Source organism: Alligator sinensis, unplaced genomic scaffold (assembly GCF_000455745.1).
Source record: "Alligator sinensis unplaced genomic scaffold, ASM45574v1 scaffold268_1, whole genome shotgun sequence".
Classification (NCBI taxonomy): Eukaryota; Metazoa; Chordata; order Crocodylia; family Alligatoridae; genus Alligator; species Alligator sinensis.
In genome coordinates, this window is record NW_005841853.1 from 2,734,186 (window position 1) to 2,758,466 (window position 24,281).

Sequence of the window (24,281 nt, forward strand, 5' to 3'; positions counted from 1 at the left end):
CGATTAGCCCCTGCTGCTGCAGGCAGAGAGCCCCTCACCCATGCTGCCCACACAGGACTGCCCCGGACTTCTCTGCTCTCTGTCCCCTCCCCACAGGGACTGGGGCTGTTCCTCTGCTCCCTGTCTGCTGCAGCTCTGTCCCCAGTGCCGCTCACTATCTGCAAGCTACCCTGGGTGGCAAGAGTCTGCTGGGCGGTTCCCACCAGCGATGTACCCAGGTCCCAAGTTGCGGCAACGGGGACAGTACTGCCTGGAAGTCAGCCACGCAGGGTTTCCTGATAGCTCCCCACTGGGCAAGCTGGCAGGGAGCCACCTGCCTCCCCTCCCTCTCTTCCCCTTGGAGGGAGGGAAAGACAGCTGAGCACTATGGGATAGTGAGGGTCTCTAGACATGACCACATGTTATATTTATTCTGGAAAGACAAAGAAGTTGCTGTCTGAAACAGACAACTCTTTGCCGTAGGTTTTGTGGCATGTGAGACATTTTTCTAGCACGACAAACAGCATGAAGGTGTGGCCAGCTGCTATTTGCAGTGTTAAAACAGCTGATACCGCAGGACAAATATAACATCTGCAGAGACTCCAGGGGAACTTCAGCTTCTAGATGCCTAAGTTACTTCTGTCATTTTGACATTCTGAAAATATTACTATGTGACACCAGGCTTCCCAAGCACCGATGAAGACCAGCTGATATGTTTTCCAAGATGGCCATTTCCCACTATCCACGCATTGCCAGAAAGCACAAAACTCCAGTGGAAGTTGATAGGAACTCTGATGGCAAACGGACTGCAGACCCTGGCCCTGAAAACCAGACATCTCACTTTGATATGGCAAATTACCTACAACTTGATTTTCTTTTCCATTAAAAAAATGTACAGAAAAGTCAACAGATAGTGAAATGCTGCCTGTTCTCATGCAACAGAAACAGCAAAACTTGTGCATAAGGGAAAATAAACTTTACTGAGGTTTAATTGTGTACTCTGAAAGCACAACAGCTCCACATTTTTCCTACAACAGCGTAGAAAAAAGCCTGAGCACATCATGCTTACACTTAGAGACTGACTTTTGCACTCTTATATGCAAACGGGCTTGTTATTCTTGAGAAGAACTGCAATCACCCGATGCATTTCAGAAGAGTAGAAAACTATGTTAGAAGATAATATACCCAAGACAATTAGACCAGTCTGTCTGCACACACACATGCACATACAGAGATGTCTGAGGTAGAGTCCTCGCTTTAAGAAACAGGCTGCAAAATATATTCCATTAGCATGGATGCAAAATACTTTGTCACAATATTTACCTTCCTCTGTCCTCTCATAAATGTCCTCTCAATGGTACGGACTTACGAGCATACACATGCACACGTTCTGCCCCCCGATCTCCTCATCTGCACCTTTTCTGTGGCTAATCTCTCCGAATACTACTTCAACCATCCCTGCACTGCCCCTTCGCAAGACTGCTTCCCCGACATTGAGCCCAACTCTCCCTGACATTTTACCACGGGTAGTTCAGCACCAGCCAAATCTATATGGGGATGAGAGAGTGTTGCATCATTTGCTCCCAATTTCTTTCCTTGTCCTTCTTTCTCCATAGTCCTCACCACCACCACCCATGTCCCTATTGCTTGGAAATGGCTCATTCTGCAGCACTTTATGCTAGAACCAGCATTTGGATAGTGCCTTATGCATCTCCCAAGGAAGATGCAAAAGTGAACTAGGGCAGCTCTAGAAAGGTCTCCACCTGAATAATAAACACTGTTTTCCCTTTGTTGCTGGCACTTGGCAGTGCATCTCTGCACTGCCCAGTGCAAAACTGAGCCATGCTGTCAGCCCTGAACCAGGGTCTCCTGGCTCAGGAACACACTCCACCACCAGATGAATCACTCATCTAACAGCTGTACTTTGACCATAAGCTCATCAGGGTTGGGACCCACCTTTTTGCTGTGTCAGCAGGATGTCTAGTGTACTGGGACCCTGGGACCTGACACTGCCCTCCCAGGAATCAAAATAATACACTGAATATTTGGCTATTTTTTGTTTTTTGTTTTTTTTTAAGTGACAAGTTTTGATCAAGAGATGCATTTAAAGAAGCCAGAAAGAAGTCAGTTCCCTTCTATAGGTTTGAAGAGACTATTTTTAATGAGTAAGCATCTGCTCTCAAACCTGTTGCATACACTTGTTTCAGTTGTTCTACAAAGGGTGATTGCTCATCCCCATTTCCATATGCAACCTGCTGAAGCTGGTATGTGTCTAAACCTGCCTGGAGTGTGCTTCTCCTGTTAACTGAGATGTACTAGATACATAATTTTTTACTCTTGTACAACAAACAGGAAAATCAAATCATCTCTCAATCAGCTGTTTTGTCCTCTGACTCAGACCTCTTTGTGGATTTGTTTTTGGAGCAATCCACCAAGTGTGGGAGCAAATGAAAATAATTTTGCCTCAGCCTTCTACCTGCCAAGAGCCAAGTGAATAATTAAATGGGGTGGCTTCTATAATTAGAGAAGAGGCTAATACCAAGCCTGAGGTTTGAAATAACTCTCAGGCACGAGGGTGTGTTCTAGATTAGATGTAGAAGCACAGTGGACCTGTAATTTTTTTTCTAAACTCATTTTGGTCATGGAAATCCTACTGCCTTCTTGAACAAAGACAATGGCACACAACGGTACATGCATACCCTTCTGAAGCCCCAAGTGCAATTTAAAAGCTGAGGCCACATATATGATCTTTCTCCTGGCTGTTCCCTTTAGCCTATGAATCATGCCCAAGACAATGTCTTCAGTAAAGATCATATGTTGTTGTACTTACAGAGACATCCTTCAGCTCTTTTTTTATAATTTAATTTAGGCATTTAAGAAAAGACAAAAAATATATATATGATGAGCTAGCAAAGCCCTAAAGTTTCACTGGAATTCTTAAATCCGACAGTATCCCTCTGTGTGCTTGGATAGAAGAAACAAGATCATTTTTCACTTCTCTCTTTGCTTTGGTGGTCTACCAACTATATCAAAAATTGATTCAACCAGTATTAAGTTTTCTGTTCTGTAGAAAAAGTTGATGGATTGACGAAGTGTGAGCTCTATTATTACACTGTTAACACTTAGCCTTTCACTGCTAAGTGCTACATTGTAAAATAATTGGGATACCCATTAGTACTGTAATAAACATAGACATTCACTGCCAAGACTCCATTGTTTAATTTTTCCAAACAGTGGTTTACCCTTCTACATTTTTCTCCCTGAAGTATCACTTTTTCCCTCCTATTTAATTCCACAATAAGTTCTCCTCCAGAGCTTTCTGTTGAATAAGCAATGTCTCGCAGGGTAACCAACACCGCCCACAGCTGTGTCCCACAATAGCCCCATGCTGCTTGCATTACATCTTTTGGAGGATTTGGTCACGGTGCCTTAACTGCTACAAACACTGGTCTTATTCATAAAAACGTGCAGAAGGAGGGGCTTCCAGCAGGATTCCTTTACCTGTTTCCCCACCACAAAACAGTGAAATAAATGGAATGGGTCATGAGCTGCCTGGCCTGTAATGCAAACCTACGGCTTGACAAGTCAATAAAGAGCCAATCCTTCTCTCCTCAAACCATACAAGAGAGCCAAGGTTAGGGGCAAACAATATGGATATGCCTACATGAGGAGCTTAATGATCCCCATTATTCAGCTTCTATGGGCAAGCACTATGAAGCCAGTAATCTAAATTATTGAAGTTTGAATAACTTGTCACCAAATAACTCAAAGTTCAAAAGTTTCTTCACAATGGGTTTTCTCATTTATCCTGGAGAGAGCAGCACTCCTCCTGTGAAAAGCCTACACATTTCCAGCAAGGAAGGTATCATATAAAAATGGTAAGGATTTTATATAAAACTGGAAATTCCAGTTGTTTTATTTTAATTGCCTATTCTAGTTCTTCACAGACTTTTTCAACTCCCATCACCATGTGGTTTGAACCTCTCATAGAAGTAATGTACTATTTTAAAATGACTTGTGCTACTGCAGCATCTAGAGACCCCAAAGAGCTAAGCATTATACAAAGAAAGACTGTATCCCAATTAAAATGAGCAAAAACGTTTTCAGAGCCTTATTTCTACTTCTCCTTCAGGTTCTCTTCTCTCTCTTTTTGTGTAGCTTTCCCTAGAGATTCAGGCTTTGATAGAGTTCCTGGTAGGCCAATCTCTTCTATAAAATCAGCCTACTTACACTTAGGAGTCTTTTTTTGGCACCCACTTAGAAATCTTGGTCTTTATTAACCTTGGCACCAGCCTGTATAGAGCATTACTAGGGCACCCCCTGGAGTAACTAGGAGCAATGGCCACAAACTGGTGGACAGCAGATTTAGATTAGACATCAGGAAAAAAATTCTTTATCGTAAGGGCTACCAGAATCTGGAATGGGCTTCCAGGGGAGGTGGTGCTCTCCCCTACCCTGGGAGTCTTCAAGAGGAGACTGGACAAGCATCTGGTTGGGGTTGTCTGACCCCAGGGCAGGGGGTCGGACTCGATGACCTACTGAGGTCCCTTCTGACCCCAACATCTATGAATCTATGACAAATGATGAAGCCTTACAGAAATACAAAACCTGCAAGATATGACGAAAAGTAATTCTGGTGACATACTGATCACCATTATCTGTGTGCTCGCAAAAAGTATTAATAGTTGTTAGGAAAAAACCAAAAACGAAGAAGAAAATAAAACACCTTCTTGTGCAAAACATGACATTTCCCCACTGTTCAGACATGTTTCAGGTAGCCAGGCCTAATTTCCACAGGCTTTCTCTTGCATTTCCCCGCCAGGTTATCTGACTGCTGGAGATTTCTAGGCAGCTACCATTTGTGCCCGCTTACAGAAACATAGGTGAGTAAGCTTATTATGGTGAAAGCTAACAAGCTAACCATGGGAAGAAAATGCAAAATGGCAGGGCGGGCTTCCCACTTTCAGGTCCATCAGTGTGCTTCTGAGTCCCCAGTGTTACACACAGCAATAGCATCTAGTAGTGAGAAGACAGCTCAGTTCCTCTTGTCATTCCTTCCTTGGCTTCTACTGAGATTCCCTGCATGGGGTGCCATTCATTGTTAGTTGCTTTGGCATTTTTTTGTAATATGGACAAATTTTGTAACACAGGCAGCCCTCGGACTTACGACACTACTGGTTCCTGAAAACCGCGTCTTAAGTCGAAACGTTGTAACTCGAAACTAATTTTCTCATAAGAAACAATGTTATAAATGGAGGATTGGTTCCTGAACCAAGGCCCGATACCCTATTTTCACTAAAAATACCCCAGAATTTTGTACTCAATCAATTATAGATGAGTAACATAGCTACATTAATGTATTTATATTGTAAACAGCAATGATATTGCTTGGAAGGACTTCTTTGAGGTGACTTTGCTGGACTTTTTGAAAGGCTCTTGGTTGGAGTCTTCTCAGGAGTCTTGGCTGCAGGTTTTTCTGGAGTCTTGTCTGCTTTCTTAAAGAAAGCGTCCAAGGAAGTTTGAACATATGTTCTCCAGGGAGACGAGCGACACAGCAAACGTGTTTGCTGGCGTGGTGTCGCATCGGATCAAGCGTTGTAAAGTCAAAACTGACGTCATAAAGTTGAAACGGTATCAATTTATAAACGTAAGTGTGAAACATTGTAACTCGAAACGGTGTAAGTTGAGGACTTCCTGTACGGGCAAATTTTGTAATATGGACTTTCTTCACTACACTGAATACATTTCAGCCAGGTCACAGAGCAGCACTTTGGAATGAAGTTAAGTTAATGAACATTAGGAACAAAAATCTAGTCTATTCATTATTCCTTTAGGGCTTTATTTCAATAATAAACTCAGATAGTAAATATATATCTATATCCTGAGTGAAGATAGCTATACTTCTGTCCACTTAAAATTCCAAGATAAATGTGGATGGGGTACATCAGATTACAGGCCAACTTGCTGCTAAAACTATCCTCCTCCACTCAACTCCAAGGTCCCCTACTGAAAGCAGAGTGAGGATACAATGCAGGAAGCCAAAAGTTAGATGCCTGGCATTTTAAGATATAGATTAAAGACAATTTTACCAAAAAAGAATGTGCCCTGCTTCCAAGTCATGCAAGCTCTGAAAAAAAATATCAATTATATGTTGCTTCTGTAGCCTTGCATTAAAGACAGAAGTTATGGGGCTTTAAAAAAAAATCTGGCTTTAAAGATGTAACACAAATATATCACAAATAAAAGAAATAAAAGCAAACAGTGAAGTGTATGCCATTTGTATTAGGGACCAGAACGCCAGTTTTCAGCAGCTAAGCATTTTGAAAAATCATTATGGATGACATACAGGCTTGCCTGGGGAAAAAAAAAATTATCCAGTTGGATAGTAAACAAAAGGCCACCTCAAGATAATTTAACAAAATAGCTAAATTATTTGTTCATCACTCGCAGGAGATTTACATTCTGAGAGTCCACACCAGCCTTTTTCCCCTAGATAACAGATCTTAAGGGCCTTCCTATTCTGACTCAATTAGTAATCTTGTGCCTCGATAAGACTGCAGGGGAAAAAACCCCCCAAAAAACCCTTTCCAACGTATCATTCAAATCATATCTAAAAAGGTGGTCATAAATATTTTAAAACCCAAGCAAACTAATAAGAGCTGGGCCCATTAAGGATAAGATCTTTTACAACAAATTAAATAAAACAATTTATTGAAGCCTGGACTTGAGATAAACTAGATTTACTAGCTGACCTTTTATTCATTTAAAGAACAAAATTAGCTCTAATTGCATTAGAATGGAATCCAGTAAATTTCTTCTAATGTGGCATCCATGCAAGTATTGCTGTAATTGTTTACAACTAAGATGGAAATGCTCTGATTATAATCTACTTTCCACTTGTTTTACTGTGCAGTTAAAGCACTTGCAAAAACCTAAAGTGTAACTGTTTTTTTCTACATTGTTCTACTTATCCTTCAGTAACAAGCTATGCTTTCATGTCGATTTTCCTGACATTATACCCCATACATTTGTAAGGAATTATGAAGAGCCACATTCTTAGGACTGATAGTACGCTTATGTAGCGCCAACCTAAATGGAGGCATTGCTTTCTGACTTGGACCAGGAGATATTAGCATTTTTAGGAATTATGAAGAATTAAAAATCTCCATCACAATTGACACGGGCTTCCACCTTGGCCGTCAGTCTCAGCAGAAAGGCTGAGAGCTGAATAGGTAGAGAGAATGAGCTGCCCCCTCGCTGCTCAGGTGGTCTGTCTGAAGTCAGGGCTGAAGCACATGAGAGGATGCCTGTGCTGTCGTCGGCTTGCTGTACTTACTGTGTGGATAGAGTTTCCATTTCAAGTGCCACCTATCTTGGCATCTCTAAGAAGAATATGAAGCAGCTCTTTATGGCTCTGCCTCTCTCTGAAACTAACCCCGGAACACGGTGTTTTAAGTTAAACTCCTCCAAAAGCACAGTGCTAACCTGAAAGTATGTCCTACCTAGGTAAACTGCAGCAATCAAGGGACTCAGCAGCTAAATAATTCAATACCCCGTCTACAGTTCACTCCTCAGTTCCCTTTCTCAACTTCAAATAACTCACTTCCACCACACACAGCCTACTTATCTGCAGCCTCAAGCAACCCCAGAAGCAACTTTGACTTCAGCCACAAATGCATCAGTGCAGATCTTAACACTGTAATTTCCATATTAAAATGACTACCCAATTAAGAAGCGGAACTATCAACACAGACAAAGCATTCACCAAACTTCTCCTAACTGTAACCCACCCTAGCACAATGTTGCTCTTTGTGCCTGCCTTCGAGGCTGGACTACAAAGAGACTGAAGATCCTGCTCTAGCATTGGTGCTAACACAGCCGAGTGTTTTAGCTCAGGCAGTAGATGCTTGCAGTGTTTGTTCCAGATGTGGCGAGTTCAATGCCCACTTCTGGTGATCTGCCATGGACATTTTGTTCCATAAACACTTCAGAGAAAAAATTTAGTTCGCCGCTGCCATTTGCAATCTGGCTCCTCCTCAGTTGCACATACTTCTACCAAACCACACACAGACCTATACTCAGGCAGGCAATGAGAGTTGCACCGACCTCCTAAGAATTAGCACAGCACAAGAATGTGCAATTAGCAGTCTGAGCTAGGACTGAGTGTTAGCTTCCCAGGTTGAAAGCAGATTTATATTGGAGAAGCTCCTAGAGTAGTGGTTTTTTCTCAATCTTTTTTTAGACTCAAGATGCCCCTCCAGGACTTCTCAAAATTAAGCAGCATTCCATTCAAAAAAAATATACGATGCATATCATAATAGAAACCTTCTAATCCTATCATTAATGAAATATGCTAGCAATCAATTCAACCATTCTAATTATATTATATTCACCCCAATGCCAGCACTGCTGCAGCCAGGTGGGTCTCAGCCACATGTCTCCTGCAGAGCCAGACTGAGAAACAGATGTGGTAGGAGTGTGTACTCTTGCCCAGCCTTTCCTGGTCTGGCCTTGCATGGTATCTCCTGGATACACAGGTGTGCAGGGCACACAGACCTGTCCCACGCACCTGTTTTCAGGAGGCATGTCAGAGTTGAACTGAGAAGTGGCTGCAGCGGAAAAGCATACCTGCCTGCATTACAGCAAGCACTCCGTTTCTGCTGAAGTTCTTTCCAGTTTGCCTCCAACGTGCTTCAAGAAAAAGGGGCGTGAGGGGCAATTTCACCCCACAGTGGCGGTAGGCCAGTGTTGTGGCAGGTTCTTGCAGCACATCAGATGAGAATCCCTGTCCCGGAGGCTTCAATCAAAGGCTTTACTGCGTTGAGTTCTGGATGAACACCTACCAAGAGAGATCTCTGCCTCACAGAATTATATGGCTCTGCGGAAGAGTGAGAGCAGAGGCAGAAAAGAGAAGGGGAATACAGATGCAGCTTTAAAACAATATTTGGACGCTTGTTTGGTTGGCTGTGGTGGAACATGCGGTCTGCACCAGCATTCCCTGATAACTGTCTGTCAGGCCAGGCCCCTCTTGGTCTGCTATCTGGCACCATGTAAACCAGTACAGCCTGTTCTATAACTGGATTGTCGACAACTAAACTGGTACCCCCACCTGGGCTTGCCTGGGTGAGGAGGATGTGTGGACACCCAGCAGGACCAAAAACCTGTCAAAGGGTGGATGACCTCCCTGCAAACCAACAGCCATCCATACCTGGGGAGGTGATGGGTGCCACCAGGTTATTCTGCCTGAAGAATCACCAATGATGCAAAGCAACTCAGCTGACCTCAGAGTGGAGAAGGATTGTTACAGCACCTAAGGTGCCCTGATGGTTGCAGTGGCCTTGGGACTGACCTCCCCGATTACTACCTCCAAGCATAGGGATTTCCCAGGTTTTTAAATAAATGTGCATCAGTGGAGAAAGATACTAACTAATATAGCTATAACTGCTGATCCTTACAGAGCCCAAGGTCTTATGATACTCCCCCATGGTACCCTTCCCACAAGCCCACCACAGATCCCTATGCTGAGCCCTGTGCCCACATTCTCTGATTTTTCCATTCTCCCTTCCACAACAGGTATTCCCTACATCCTCACTCTTTACCATGTTCAGCTTCAAAATACTTACATAATGCAACACTTAAAGGCTTGGTATGGTGGGGAATAGGATGGAATAATGGGGCATTAGGAATGCTGCATTGGGGCATGGGTCCTGTGCAATCTCATGCTCTTCCCCAGCTACAGGAAGAGTAGACCAGGTATGGTGACAGTGATGGAGACACTGGGGCTGCCTAAACATGGACTAATAGAATTGCACTGCGTCTGGGGATCTATGTGGGTTATACTGTGGTGTTGGGATGGAAGAAATTTGAGTCTGAGATAAATATGGAGATCAAGTAGAAACATGTTGATGTGTCTGACCCTTATGGGTATGTGAACTGGAAAATGTGGTGGGCAATGGTTAACAAATGCCTGACGCCTCTATTCAAAATGCATGTGGGCTAGGGTAGGTCAGAAAGAAGACAAGCATGGTGGGCACTGTTGGTACCTGAAGATGGATTTAGGAGCTTAGTTTTAGGCTCTCACTTGACCTACATGCTCACTATACACAACACTTACAAAATCTGTTAACAGAGCTGTTTAAAAGCATTCTCCAGTCGTCTGCAAGGAAAGTGTGCTACTGAGCTTTAAAAGGACATTCTACCCAGCTGCCTTTGGCCAAGTCAGACATGAGAAAGGAATAGAATATATTTTAGAAAATATAAAGCCTAGCGGAGAACAATCTGATGCAGGTGAACTGTAGATCATACTCAAACATTGAAAAGGGGAAAATGCAGAGAAGAAGTACTGAAAGCACTGTGGGGCAGGGGAGGGAAGAAATGACTATTATTTTTGGGTCCTGTGGGAACTGAAAAGACAACAGACAACATTTTCCATAGCAATTTCATAATAATGTAGCTCCCACCTGCCATAACTCTCCACAATGGAAGTTAGACTAATTCTTTTTTTAGGCTAAACAAAAGTATTTCCAGACTGGTCCAGGTCTTTGCCAGATTTAACTTAGTCTTCCAATTTGGAACGTGCCTTAGCCTAAGCTACACTCCCAAACACAATGAGTGTTACAAGAGTTGTACAAATCTTCCAAGATGGACCAACCTTTGTCTATACCAGGCATCCAGACAAACAGTTCCAGGTTGCCTGTATTTTTCAAAACCTCTGTCTAACCTAAGCTTCCACACTACACTTACTCTTCAAAAACCCAGGCAAAACTCTACAACTCTTTTGTCCCAGAAGCTGATATCCAGCCCATCAGTGACTACTCTCAGAACACTCTCATGGCGTCAAAATACCATTACATAAACTGATGGCAGGTAAGATGAAACCTTGAATACTGCGACAGATATTTTATCTCAAATAGGATGTCTCTGAAAAGTTTAAAAAATAGATAAAAAGAGAGGAAGAAAGACTGCATATGACATTAATAACAATTGTTAATAGTACAACAGGAGAGATTAAAAAGATTAGACTATTTAGTTTAGAAAGGACATAAGGAAGCAACATGTCAGAAGTACATAATACAATGAATGCTAGAGGAAAGGCTGGCTGAGAGCTAACATTTACCATAGAGACGTAGTTAATCTTACCGTCTCTTAGTGAAAGGCATGAGTACTCACTCTTTGCAATTAAAGCAGCACATCTTGAGAACCTGACTAAAGGAAAACACTTTTACCTGCGATGCATAACCAGGCTGTGGAACTCAATGCCACGTCTTTCTCTTCTTCCTCTCCTCTGTGCTGCACCTATCATTTTGTTCCTATTTAGACTGTATGCTCTTTGTGACAGGGACTGTCATATATGTATCTAGCACCCGCAGCAATATAACTAACTGGGTGTTATTATACATACAATAATTCGTGAGCAAACCAAGATTTAAAAAGATTCATGCAGATAATGAATCACCAATAGTTACACTAAAATAAAAATGTATACAGGGGATCAGGGCATAAAGTAACTGCTAACTGCAGAATTGAGAAGCTTCTTGGAGTAAGGTTTGCCACTTAAAGAGGTTTTCACTAGCTACTGCTGGAAACCACATTGTGATCCGGCTAGTCCAGTGTTTCAAGACTATATTCTGGAAAGAATTTTGGTGGGGTTAATGGAGAAATATAGAAAGTTTTGCCTGTAGAAGAGGAGGGGGGAAGTCCCACTCCAAAGTTCAAAAACATAAGCTGCGAGAGCTCTCTTTTGGCAAGCATTTGGATCAACACTTTGTTAGCCCTGTGAGGAGATTTTACAGATCTCAGAATTTATTAACAGCAGTTCCTCAATGAAAATGAGATTTGCCAGAAGTGGCAAGGGATGAATCCCTGATAAACTTGTACCTTCTTCAGATGGATTTTTTTGTACTTACATTTTGTCTTGGCCAGCACCCACTCTCAGTGTCAGTCTGGGAATAACTGGTGATGAAGCTGGAACAACTGGTTCCACCTTTATCTGTTCAAGGGAACACATTGAACAATTAGAGGCACTGCTTCTCTAAACAGATGTTCAACATTTCTTTATTAGCTGTGAGGAATTAGATAGCCAAAAAGACTATTCATTTAATCAAATTTTAGATTCTTACCCTCTTCCAGTGCTACTAACTGTAGCATGAAAGGACACATGGTTTGCTGAGAGATCTCTGCAACTCCTAGGCACCACTATGATTGGAAAGTCAACTTATACTTTTACTGCACTAGTTAATGTTCATACACTGTGCTAATATAAATCTTATGAATTTGATATTTTTGTAGAGATATGAAAGATTGTCAGCCTCAACACAAGACTAACACATCAGTTGTAAATATACATATATATATATATATTCCTATTAAGCTCAATACATCTTCAAGAGAAATATTCTCACAGCCTTTTATTAGAAGCCCATCTCTGGTTGTTTTTTTGTGTTCTTAGCTTGGTTTAAACTACTCCACAGTTCGATGGCAAGGAACTGGCTCCGAGATCGGACCCAGAGACTGGTAGTTGAGGGAACTGAATCAACATGGCACTTGGTGACTAGTGGTGTCCCCCAAGGCTCCATTTTTGGACCTGTACTCTTTAATGTCTTCATAAACAATCTGGTCAGAAGCGGACTGGCCAAGTTTGTTGATGACACCAAACTTTGGGGAAGAGTATCCACACTTAAAGACAGGCTGGTGATCCAGGCCGACCTCGATAGGCCTGCAAGGTGGGCGGATGAAAGCCTGATGGCATTCAATATGGAGAAATGCAAGGTGTTCCACCTTCGGGAAAAAAACCCGCATCACACATATAGGCTCAGCAACGCTACACTCGCTAGCACCATGACTGAAAGAGACTTGGGGGTCATGATTGACCACAAGACGAACATGAGCCACCAATGTGATACCGCAGCTGACAAAGCGAACAAAACTCTGGCTTGCATCTGCCAATGCATCTGGAGCAAAACCCAGGATGTCATCCTCCCGCTGTACTCAGCTTTGGTGAGGCTGCAGCTGGAGTACTGCATCCAATTCTGGGCTCCACAATTCAAAAAAGATGTAGAGAAGCTTGAAAGAGTCCAGAGGAGAGGAGAGTCACGCGTATGATCAGAGGGGAGAGCAGGCCTTATGAAGAAAGGGTACAACCTATGGGACTCTTCAACCTGGAGAAGCACAGGCTCAGGGTGACTTGGTGGCAGCCTATAAGTACATAAGGGGTGTGCATCAAAATCTGAAGGAACACCTGTTCACCAGAGCACCCCAGGGGATGACAAGGTCCAACCATCACAAACTTCTGCAATACCGTTTTAGGCTGGACATAAGGAAAAACTTATTTACTACCTAAGCCCCCAAGGCCTAGAACAGACACCCCCGAGGTGGTGCAAGCACCTGCTCTGGACACTTTAAAGAAACATTTGGACGCTTATCTTGCTGGGATCCTTTGACCCTAGCTGACTTCCTTCCCCTTGGGCAGGGGTTTGGACCCAATGGTCTTACGAGGTCCATTCCAGCCCTAATGTCTATGAAATCAAGCAGTTATTTCTCAGATTCAGAAAGCAAATTGTAAGCCCCCTAAAGAATCAACTTGGACATGGAGAATGAAAAACCTAAGCAGTTCTCCTAAAACCACCTATGCAAGTGCTGAACAGGATACTGATGTCTGCAAAGTCTAGTGCATGCCTAGGCACTTGTGATCTTGGGACCACAACAAGCAAGTTCTGTATTACTGTATTACAAACAGGACAGAGGCTACAAAGGGCCTGAAATGACATCTGTTCTGTGTCCTCATTCTTATTTCAGTCAATAAGTGCTGCTGGCTCTTGGTTGATTCCATTTTTCTGGGTGAAGATGGAACAAGGCCTGCATTAGCTTGCTCAGCACTCCCCAAGATAGAAAAATACCTTGAGATCTTTCCTTGAAAAAAGTTTTCATGTTAAGCACTTACTTAAGTCTCTCCCTACTCAACAAAGCACTTGAGGACAAGCTTAAGCACTTGCTGAACGAACGCCTTCAAACTAAATGACACAAAGGCTTGTTTTTACACAAAATTATCTTGACTGCTGGGTTTTGCAATGTGTGCCCGCGCTTTGCTTGATGGAAGAGGCAGCTTTTTAAGGATGCCTGCTGAAAAGAACAGGGGACACAAATAATCCACATGAGAAAGAAGTTGGTGTTACATGCACAGGAAGACGGCAAGGCCAGAGCGCAGGACTCAGCTGGGCAACTAGGTTGGGCTACTTGGTGTACCAATTATATATTCTTATGCAGAGCTCCAGGCTGGTGAAAGGTGGGCTGTATAAATGTCGCATTTTCCACACAAAGGAACTGAAATCTGACTATCCATCGCATTTTTACACAGTTCATTGTGCTGTGCAACAAAATCATCTGTGGATTAGTTTCAGCCTCTCTCTCTCAGACTTTCTGCACCTTTGTTTATACAGCACAACCTTCCTTTCTGTCATTCCTCATGCTGTGCAGCAGTTTTCTTCCCTCCGGCTCCTGCTGTCTGGAATAATTTTGCTATTTCTCTGCCTCACGCATGCCTCTTAAACCTGCTCTCTAGTCACTTTGTTAAAAGCAATATGGTCCCCACTAGACAGGGAACCAGACTAGATTGAGGACACCTGGGTTCTGCTCCCAGGCCAGGCACGGATCTGCTGTGACCTTGCAAAAGTCACTTTACCTTTTAATGCACATTTTCTCTCCTATCAATTGTCTTGTGTGTTTGCACTGTGAGCTCTTAAGGTTGGGACAGCATCAGACCAGTGGGAATCGCAATCTCAATTGGGATGTCTCTGCAGTACTGTAACCCACTACATGCCAAATTATGGCTTGGTTCATGTGGCAGCATAAGGATGCATGAAGTGTCCCCCTAGCACCACAGGAAGCTGAGTGAGAAGACAAGCAGGCTTCACAGACTTCCTCATCCCTTTCCTGAGCCAGTGGGGTGGAGGGCTCCCTCTCTACAACACACGTCTGTGTCATCATGTAGGTTTTATACCCTGAGCAGCTTACTTCTCACTGAGCAGTGGGGAAACTCCTACAATCTCCCTCTGGGGTTGTGCCAGGGGTCAGAAGAGTGGCCTGGGACTAGTCCACAGGCTGGATGAATGGTGTGGGGCTGGCTATGCAGGCTGGATCAGGCCCACAGACTGCTCTCTGCATGTCAGATGTGGCACCCACATTGGCGCTGGCCAGGGCAGACATCATGTGCAGTGCAGGTCCTAGACTGGTCATAGCAGGTACCACGTGCAGTGCGGTTCCCAGACAGGCTGGGGTGGGCATTGCATGTGGCACAGGTCCATGCTCTGTGCATGCATGTGTGGGTCAACTCAAGCCCCAGGGAGAACACTGGGGATCGGATGATGGGGCTCCATGAGCTGCATCTTTGACCCCACTGGTTTAATTCATTAACCATGCAGTCTTTACACTATTGTTTTCTGTCTTTTGTGCAGTCCACTGTCTACTACCCTGCATTTATCTGTCAAGGAATGCAGCATACAGCTACAATGCAAGCGTTTAGAGCAAGCTACGCTGAGGTATGAACCCGAGGCTGATTTTACAAGCAGCAGTTCTAACAAAACAGCGTGCTCTAAATTAGCAATGTTCCTGTTCCACCTTCCTTAGAGGCAACACCATTTTTAAATGTACAACTCACCATTACTATGTTATTTAACAAACTGGATACTTTAAATGCAATCAAGTTTCAAATGTGGAGAGACTGTGAACCACAACCCATCTTTTCTGGCGTCCTCATTCCTCTGAAAGGGACGTGTCATGGTATGTTAAGTGTCCAAGCAGTAACTTGATCATTTGCACTTACAGCACAACTGCTGCCTAAGTCAGTCATTGTGTGATCTAAAAGCTAAATTAAGGAAACATGTACTTTGAGGGGTTAAAATGAAAAAGCAGCATTCTGGAGTAATACTGGGAATTGGGGCCAGCAGAAGAGCATTTACAGTGGATTACTAAGCTTCCCAAATCACCAAAGAGGTAAAGTCCAGCAATATAAGACTCCTTTGTAGCTAACTAAAAATACATTGTCAGTGGATTTGTCCAGTTTTATGTATAAGCAATACTTCTTTCACCTGAACTAATACTAGTAGTCATATAAGCCCCTTATTGCCATGTGCTGCATTTTTTTTGCTAATCTTCAAGGATTTAGCTTCTTTGCCACATACCTCAGGGCACCAACTGATAAAGCTCTAACTCTCCATTTTTCCAGGACACCAGCAGTGCGGCCTTGCAAAAAATGAAAATCGCTCAAGAGATTTAAAGGGGAAATTTATTTTTAAAATCCTGACTTGCAGCAAAGAGGTGGATTTAAAAAAAGCTTATCTATCAAGAATCAGTTTAAATTTTAATTCTATCTGGGGACTCTTTCATGCATTCTAGCTTTAAAGTTTATCTTTTGACAGGGACTTTTTGCCAAGGTAATGGGCAGCTTTGTCAATTTAATCTGTCCAAATTTTTATTACCGTTGAACTCCTTTTCCTAATATATATACATCTAATAGCCTGTATATAGTATCTATAATAGTTTACATTTCTTTGTGTATATTATGTTGTGTATATATTATATTGCTATAAATGAAATTAGAGCAGAGATAAGCAGTTTATATACAACAGCAATACTTGTGCAATAGAGATCCTGTGATATGTGAAAAATAATTAGCATCTTGTATCCATGTATGTGATTTCTCTGAAATGTCAGTACTGATGAGGAACCGTGCAAACAAAATAAGGACCCGCTGAATAGTACGTTCTTTGCAGTGTTCCAATACTTAGACAGGAAGAGTTAAATTAATAGAGACAGATGGAACAGTACCCCTGACAACCTTCACATTATCCATAGCACATGTGAGATGTTAATTTTCAGAGCGTCTGGACTGCAAATGGCTAGCTAGGTTTGTCAATGTAAGAAAGATTATACCAGTCTTTGAAACCAACAATACTTGTTACTCAAATACTAGAAAGCAGACAGTAGGGTCTAATCCTCTGCAGTGGTACGGAGAAGAGTTCCAAGCTGAGGCATTCATACTGATTGTGTATGTGACTCAATGCTGAGCACACAGAGGGCCTGGGTAAGTTGATTGGAACTGGTGCTTCTAATATTAAAACTATAATAGGAGACACCGTGAAGGTCACGTGGTTTTCCATCTCTTCTGTTTTCCATCAAGATGCTGTATATTGTAAGAAGGGATGAAAGAGTAACCCAAGAACAGTGCTCTTTGTATAGGATCTGCAGCAGGAGAAACAGTTTCTAATGTGATTTAAAGGCTGGTCAAATGGAACTAAGCAGCATTGTTTCATACGTTAAATATCTGATATATTCCCAAGATGAGGTGATTTACATCAGCTGGCAAGATCAATAGCAAGTGGTTCTGAATAGCCGAAGTCAATGTGGATGATCAGGCCTTTTGTATGTATAGGCTCCTAGTGTCTCAAGTCAAAATGAGGGGCCAGTTTTGAACATTCGTGTTCCGAAAAAATGTTACTTTGATCCACGGGAAACCAAACTTGGGGTCTCGCTAATAAAGGAACTTAAAGCTCCTACTGCACAATTAAGAGGATCAGTAGGATGGACCCTGAGGCTTCTTTAGAAATTTGGTTTTTTTTGCATTAAAGGGAATAGGCAGAGCTTGGAAGGGCAAGTAATGGGCAAAGCCATCATTCAAGCTAAGTCTGCTCTCTTGCATTTACCTCTTTTCCAGTAGGCAGTACAATTCCACCAACTCCAACAGAGTAAACATTTAGAAACTCAATTGAGAGTGCACACGAAAGATACTGGAACTAGCCTTACAAATGGATGGATCTCTACAGAACCTGTGTGCAAGATGCCAGCATCTTTCAAAAGCGATATCAGTGTGCCTGCCTCTTGACCTAGAAGACCCACCTTTCTAGTGAAGTGAGTGGATAAAAACTAGAATCCTACTCCAAGTAAAATGGAAACAGAGCACAGATAGTCCTCACATTTTGGTTTTGCAAATCTAAACAAATAGTATTTTTAAGACTACCTTGCTCTGACCATGATAGAAGTGGGACACATCCAGACACTTCCAACATACATCCTTAGCTTTGGGGGCCTGATAGCCAGCTGCATTTCTCCACAGAACCGTACAGATACCTAGATTTTTACACAAAACTGATGACAAAGTGTAGGAATGTGTGGGAACTGTGGACATACATGTAGCAGAAGATGACATCTAAAAAAGCTTACTTTTTCATGTTTGTGTTTTTCTTTCTCTTTTTCTTTCTTTTCTCTCTCCTTCCTCTCTTTTTCCTTCTCTTTCTTTTCCTTTTCTTTGTCCTTCTCCCTCTCTTTCTTTTTCTTCTTCTCTTTTTTGTCTTTCTTCTTCTCTTTAGGTTTCTCTTTTTCCTCGAACAGTTTTTCAGGGAGCATTGGGGACAAGGAGGGCAACATGGTTGGAAGTCTCATGGCAGCAGGGGTGCTGAACAAGGGCAAAGCCACTTCTTTGGGAGGTAACGCAAGAGGTGCTGAGGGAGCCTTTATCTTATCTTCCTTACCTTTATCTTTAAGCTTCTCTTTGTCTTTCTTATCTTTGTCTTTTTTGCCTTTTTCTTTATCTTTCTTCTTATCTTTATGCTTCTCTCTCTCTTTTTTGGTGTTGCCATCTTTCAACTTCATTTTCATGTCAGCTTCTTCAAAGTCCTTTAATTTGAACTTATAGGGATCAAGATCATCATCTCTGAGCAGCTCCTTCCACGGAAACTTTGCTTCCTTGTTCCCTTCTTTGTCTTTATCCTTCTCCTTGTTTTTATCCTTATCTTTGCTTTTCTCTTTATTTTTCTCTTTGTCTTTCTGCTTTTCTTTTTTCTTTAGTTTTGTCCTCAGCTCTTTTTTCAGCTTCTTTTTCACTTCTACTGATGATGCCAGTTTGGTTTTCTCCTCATAGACTTTGAGAAGAGGTTCTGGTGTTGGTGGTGAAGCAGAAGGAGAGGAGAAATAAGGGAAGCTGGTAGGCGGGTTAGACGGTGTCCCCATGTTTGCCTTTCGAATGACCTCATCGATTGAGTCATCCATTGTCCATGAAATGTCTGAACTTGAAGTGCCTCCTGAGAGAGGCAGTGGAGTTGCTCCTATTTTATTTAAATTGTTGGCAGAAACAGAAGCTTTAGGGGCTGTGGTCTCTGAAATAGAAAGTCTTTTAGGACTGGTAAACATTTCTCCCTCAGATTCTGAACCAGAGGAAAACTCAAATGGATCAGGTTCACGTTCTGCACACGCACGGGCAATAACTGCATCAATTGAATCATCAATGGTCTTGTCCATCACTGGTACTTTCTTCATCTGATTTTCACTGTTTGGTTTCCCAGGCTCAGGTGGTGTTTGCCCTTGTTTTACTTGGATGTTCTCTTTTCCCATCTTTTCACTTAATGCAGCAAGCGGGGTTCTGCTTGGTGTTTCAGGTTTGACTGCTGCTGGAGAAATGTGAGTAGGAACCTTTGGACTTTTAGGACTTTTGGGGCTCTTGGCACGACCTGGTGACTTTTTCTCTTTGGATCCAGGTTTTGGTGAACGTAGGGGACTTCCAGTAATGACTGGTGATGGAGTAGCTTTAGGCGATTTTGTTTTCTGTCCTGGAGAACCAGTTTTGACTTTTGCCTTGGGCACAAATGGTTTTGTTTCTAATGTTTTGGGGGTAAGCATTTGTGATTTTGCAATGGGAGCCAACATTGGTGGTTCTGGTGATGGGGGGGCTAAGTCTGTACTGTCCTGAACATGAACTGGAGACAGCATTGGTGGCACTTTTTGAGTGTTTATTGAACTAAGAGGTTCACGTGGTTCCAAAACTCCATCCAGAGCGTCTGCTTTAGTGAGAGCTAGTTTTGGTCGTTTCACAGCAGGCATTTCCTCAGTATCAGGACTTTCCAATGGTCTCTTGCCCATGAAATTTTCATCATTAACAGCCTCATCTTCTTCCATATCTCCTTCTTCTTCCAGGGGAACCTGCATGGCTTCTGCTGATGTACCTCCATCAGTGGGGACCTGTTCCTCTTCCTCCTCTGCAACAAGAAAATTAAAAAAAAAAAAAAGTTAGGGGGGGGGGCTTTAAAAATGTGTTTATACAAGAACAAATAAACTACAGTAAATTAATAATTATGAAGGCAGCTGTCTTCAGACCCATTCTGGCCTGATAAAGTTACTTATCACTAGATGGCTTCTTACAGCCCTACATGAAGTGAGTGAAGAGTCTACATTCAAGTAGACAGCTGTCTGCAATGCAAAAGACATCATCACAACTGACACTAACTGGAACCCTTGCTGGCAGCCTCAAACCAGCAATCAAACGGGCTTGAAGCAAGCACCTCTCATTCCTAAAGGCAGACCTCCCAGAATATGTTTGAGTCTCACTGGCAAGACAAAGAAGAGTTTCTGCCTTTGCTTCATCTGTTCTACCAGATCTCTTAAATATAAAAATATCACTTCACTCACAAGTGAAATAATACCCAGATGCTTTCTGTACCATCAGAACTTGCAATTGTAAATCCCTTCAACCATTACTGTTACCGACTGCAATTTAGATATCAATACATCTGTGAGATTGACTTAAAAAAATACAATATTGATAAGGTTTGCTATTAGAATAAAATAAACTTCAAAGTGCACAGCAATTGAAAATACTGGATTTAAGTTACGCACACATCTTAGTTGCATGACCCTACTTTCACTGTAGGTTGACCAACAGGAGTAATGCATAGATTTCTTTGGTGCCTTTAAATAAACGATCTGCATTTTTGTTCACTGCCAATACAACCCTAATTTTGAGAAATCTATTGTCCATCGTAACATACCAAGTCTGCTTTTCTGAAGGTGGCACAGTCAAATGGTTAAAGCCACACAGGCACTGGCACCTGGTGGGGTAGGACTCTGGCCAGTGCTGCACACGGAGGGGGTGCAGCCACACTCTTTGCTCCTGCCACCCCTTTGGGTGTGGGCTCTGTGCTGTTCTCCGCACTTCCATGCTGCTACAGCTCCACCTCCACCACCTCTACCCCAGGGCCTCCCCCCGTGCTTCCCTACCTGCTGCCTGGAGAAAGCTGGACGCCCGGGAAGCCAGGCAGGTTCCCATGTGAGGGAGGGAATGGGCGGCTGCATGCCCCCGCCCGCCCAAAAGCTGCACGCTGTGGGGGTGGAGGGGGGCCCTTCTGCCTATGAGGGTGGGAGCGGGTGCAACAGGGTATGTTGGGGGGTGCGCATATGCCGAAGGGCTGGGTCAGGCACAATTTGCTGGTGGGCACCGCAGGCTGAACAGAACTGCCTGGTGGGCCAGATCCGGCCCACGGGCCGCATTTTGCCCACCCCTGAAACAGGGTAACAATTTCTGTCACTTAAGCTTTGGCTGGGTGAAAGTGAAAGTAAAATCTGCACGCAATCCACAGGGAACAAAATAAGGAGCAGTCCCAGCTCCTCACGTGCTTCTACTTAGTTACCACAAAGAAAGATCTTTTTTTCTTCATTCTGCCTTTCAAAAACAAGGGGCATGGTAACTTCTTCACCAGGGTTGTTTGGGTTGCATATATCTGTGAAGGCTTTTAAGGCTCTTGCATAGAAGACGCTACCAATTGCTTATTACAGTGAAGTATTAAAAAAAAACACTTTTTTAATAAGCAGGTGATTTTTAAGAAAACGTAAAAAAACTAAAACAAAATGCTGAATCTCTTTCAAGTCTTTTAAAATTAGCAATTTTACTAACTAGCGCTTTTGGTAGAGTTTATTTTCAGGTTTTCTGTGCTGATGTTTCTCAACTGTAATGTGTCAATGCCCTGATTTAGGAGAGTTCAATCGAGAGCCCTAGGCTGTCACTCAAATCTTGCCAGCATCACAAATTAAGTAAAATGAGCTACCAACTCCTGCTTTTGCCAGGGCCCAGAGGATTTACAGCAGCCAGCCCAGAGTATAGACTTTGCCCGAGGATAAAGCCTTTGCCTTCCATGAAAAACAGAAAGTGTCAAGGAGTTGGATTTGGCCTGGATGGGCAGTCACATTTTATATTTTAAATACCAAAGTTAAGCGTAAAACTGAGAAATCACTGTTGGCCAAGGCTGTGCCTGCTAGAAATAAGATCTACCCAATGTTTATCCTTCAGGATCCTGAAGTCAGCTTTAAGCTCTGTCTGATCTGTTATATGAATAGGTTTATCCTTAGGTGCCAAACTAGCACAAGCCTGAGAAGGAATAAATATCAGAGTTATACAGCACTGATGCCGCTTCAGCATATGATGCTATCTCTATTTTCTCCCAACCCCACTAAACACATTTACCCCTGAGGAGTTTATGTTCGTTTAACAAAAGACAGACAGACAGACAGACAGGGAGAAAAAATATATATAATTCAACAGAAAACCTGGACTTTAAAGTCAGAACTACATACTTCGTCAGGTTACAAAACTGAAAACGTGGCCAAATCCAAAGCCTCAGGGTAAGACAGGGAATATTGTTGTTTTCATTTTAGGAGTGTCAATAAAAAACAATGTTATATACGGATTTACGGAGTTGTAGAGGTACACGTAGCATTAAACAAGATGAAAAACTACTGTAGCCATATTACTCAAAATTAAAAAAAAAAAACTAAAAAAAAAGTATATATACTTTAAAAACTAAACATTCACTAGCCAGTGTTTTGCTTAGTGTCTCAGTTAGAGAGCTAGGCTAATACAATGTTCCCCACTAGCATGAATTACAATGTAATGTTTTGGGTTTTTTTAAGGAAAATTTTTAGTGTCCCAGGTCATATTAGCCAGATCAGGTCCGAATCCATCCGAATCATCCAAGAACCATATGTGGCCCTGCTACCAGCAAGTATCCTCCGCCCCAGCCTGGGGCTTCAGATACTTCCAAATCCTTTGGTGGGCATCCTATGCACAGGCCCAAGCCCAGAGACTTGGGGTTTGGATGCCCCCAAGTTTCACTTGCCCTCATCTGAATGGCAGCACAAGCAAGGTAGGGAGGAATCTCCCATTTCTATAAAGTCAGCGTGTAGCCGAAATCCTCTCACTGAAAGCTGGCCAGTGGGAAGCTAACTATGAGGCTCCCATAGGGAATCTGGTCTGCAAACAGACAAGGGTGTACCTTCCACTACACAGTGACATTTTAATTGCATTACCTTGGTCAGGGTATTTCCCCTGCCAGGTAAGTAATACACTTTCATAACTTTTCAATCCAAGGTGCTTCTATCTATACAACATTGTGGGTCATAGGCTGTGGCACTGACAACCAATCCATGGTAAGGGCTCTGAATAAAAATGTTTGGGGAAGCCAGAAGAATTTTTCTTCAGTGATATAGCGGATGCCTGTTCTTCTAAGACACGGGAGGGTCCACACAGCCAAAGAGGTTTCAAAGGTCTTGCTTGAAAAAGCTTAGGAAGGACAGAGGTTATTTAAGTCCAGTTTGCAGAGATAAAGACTAAATCCCTAGGTCTCCCTGGGGGCCACAAATTCGTGCATATTCCTATAAAGACAATTTAGTCCGAATGCAAAAGCATCAGCTTTCCTTTTGGAAGAATCTGGATGATCTGAAATGTGAGGAAAAACTGTCTGGGCCAGGTCCGAACAATTCAAAGGCTATTAAGGAAGATCTTGAGCACGTTACAACTGGCACACGCGGAGTGCTCTTCATGCACGCTCGCATGGCAGTCTAGCATCATATGGTTAAGTGAAATCCAAATTTCATTTGACTGGGCTGCTGAGTGGTCCTAAATGACTCGAGTCCTACCACACAGGAAATCTCAAAGCAAAGTTATTATAGTGGTGGCCCTGGTAATAAATATTTGGCAAGATAAATGCATGGCAAGATACTCTAATAAAAGAAGATGAATGCCCCAAACATCTCATTCAAGAACTAGCAGATCATTTTCTTCCCCATGGGGGAAGAGGGGACAGAGACCATGCGCAGGAAAATGTTTCCTTCCAAAAGATAATTTGCCTACGTTATGACCATTTGAAAACACGGGGACAAAGGCTGCAGTGGAATTGTTTTTCAGCATTCGCTCCATCAGTTGGCCTCCCTACGCTACCCTACATGCAATGCTTGCTACAGTGGATTGCTTTTAACTGTCTTCACTGTGATCTCTCCTATTTCCAGCCACCTTATGAAAGGCACCACTCCTGAGTTAGCATCTACAGGTCAAATGGATATCACCTCAGCCATCTGGCCTAATAACTCTCTCCTGTAATGAAAGGAGACTCAGGCTGTTTGGGAGGTTTTTCAAGATAACGGATATTTTTGTAAGAGAAGCCAGTGCTGGATCAATATTAATGCTCACATCATTAAGGTTATACTCAGTA

The 24,281-nt window shown here is 42.7% G+C and overlaps 1 protein-coding gene across 1 annotated transcript in view; it reads right to left on the reverse strand.

Moving 5' to 3' along the window:
• Positions 1–24,281, reverse strand: part of TAF3 (TATA-box binding protein associated factor 3) — a 157,903-nt gene that overhangs the window by 14,172 nt on the left and 119,450 nt on the right. The window contains exons 4-5 of the mRNA XM_025213312.1: positions 18,193–20,000; positions 11,886–11,968 (exon numbers count right to left, since the gene is read on the reverse strand). Coding sequence (XP_025069097.1) covers positions 11,886–11,968; positions 18,193–20,000 — 1,891 coding nt within the window. The remainder of the gene's footprint in view (positions 1–11,885; positions 11,969–18,192; positions 20,001–24,281) is intronic.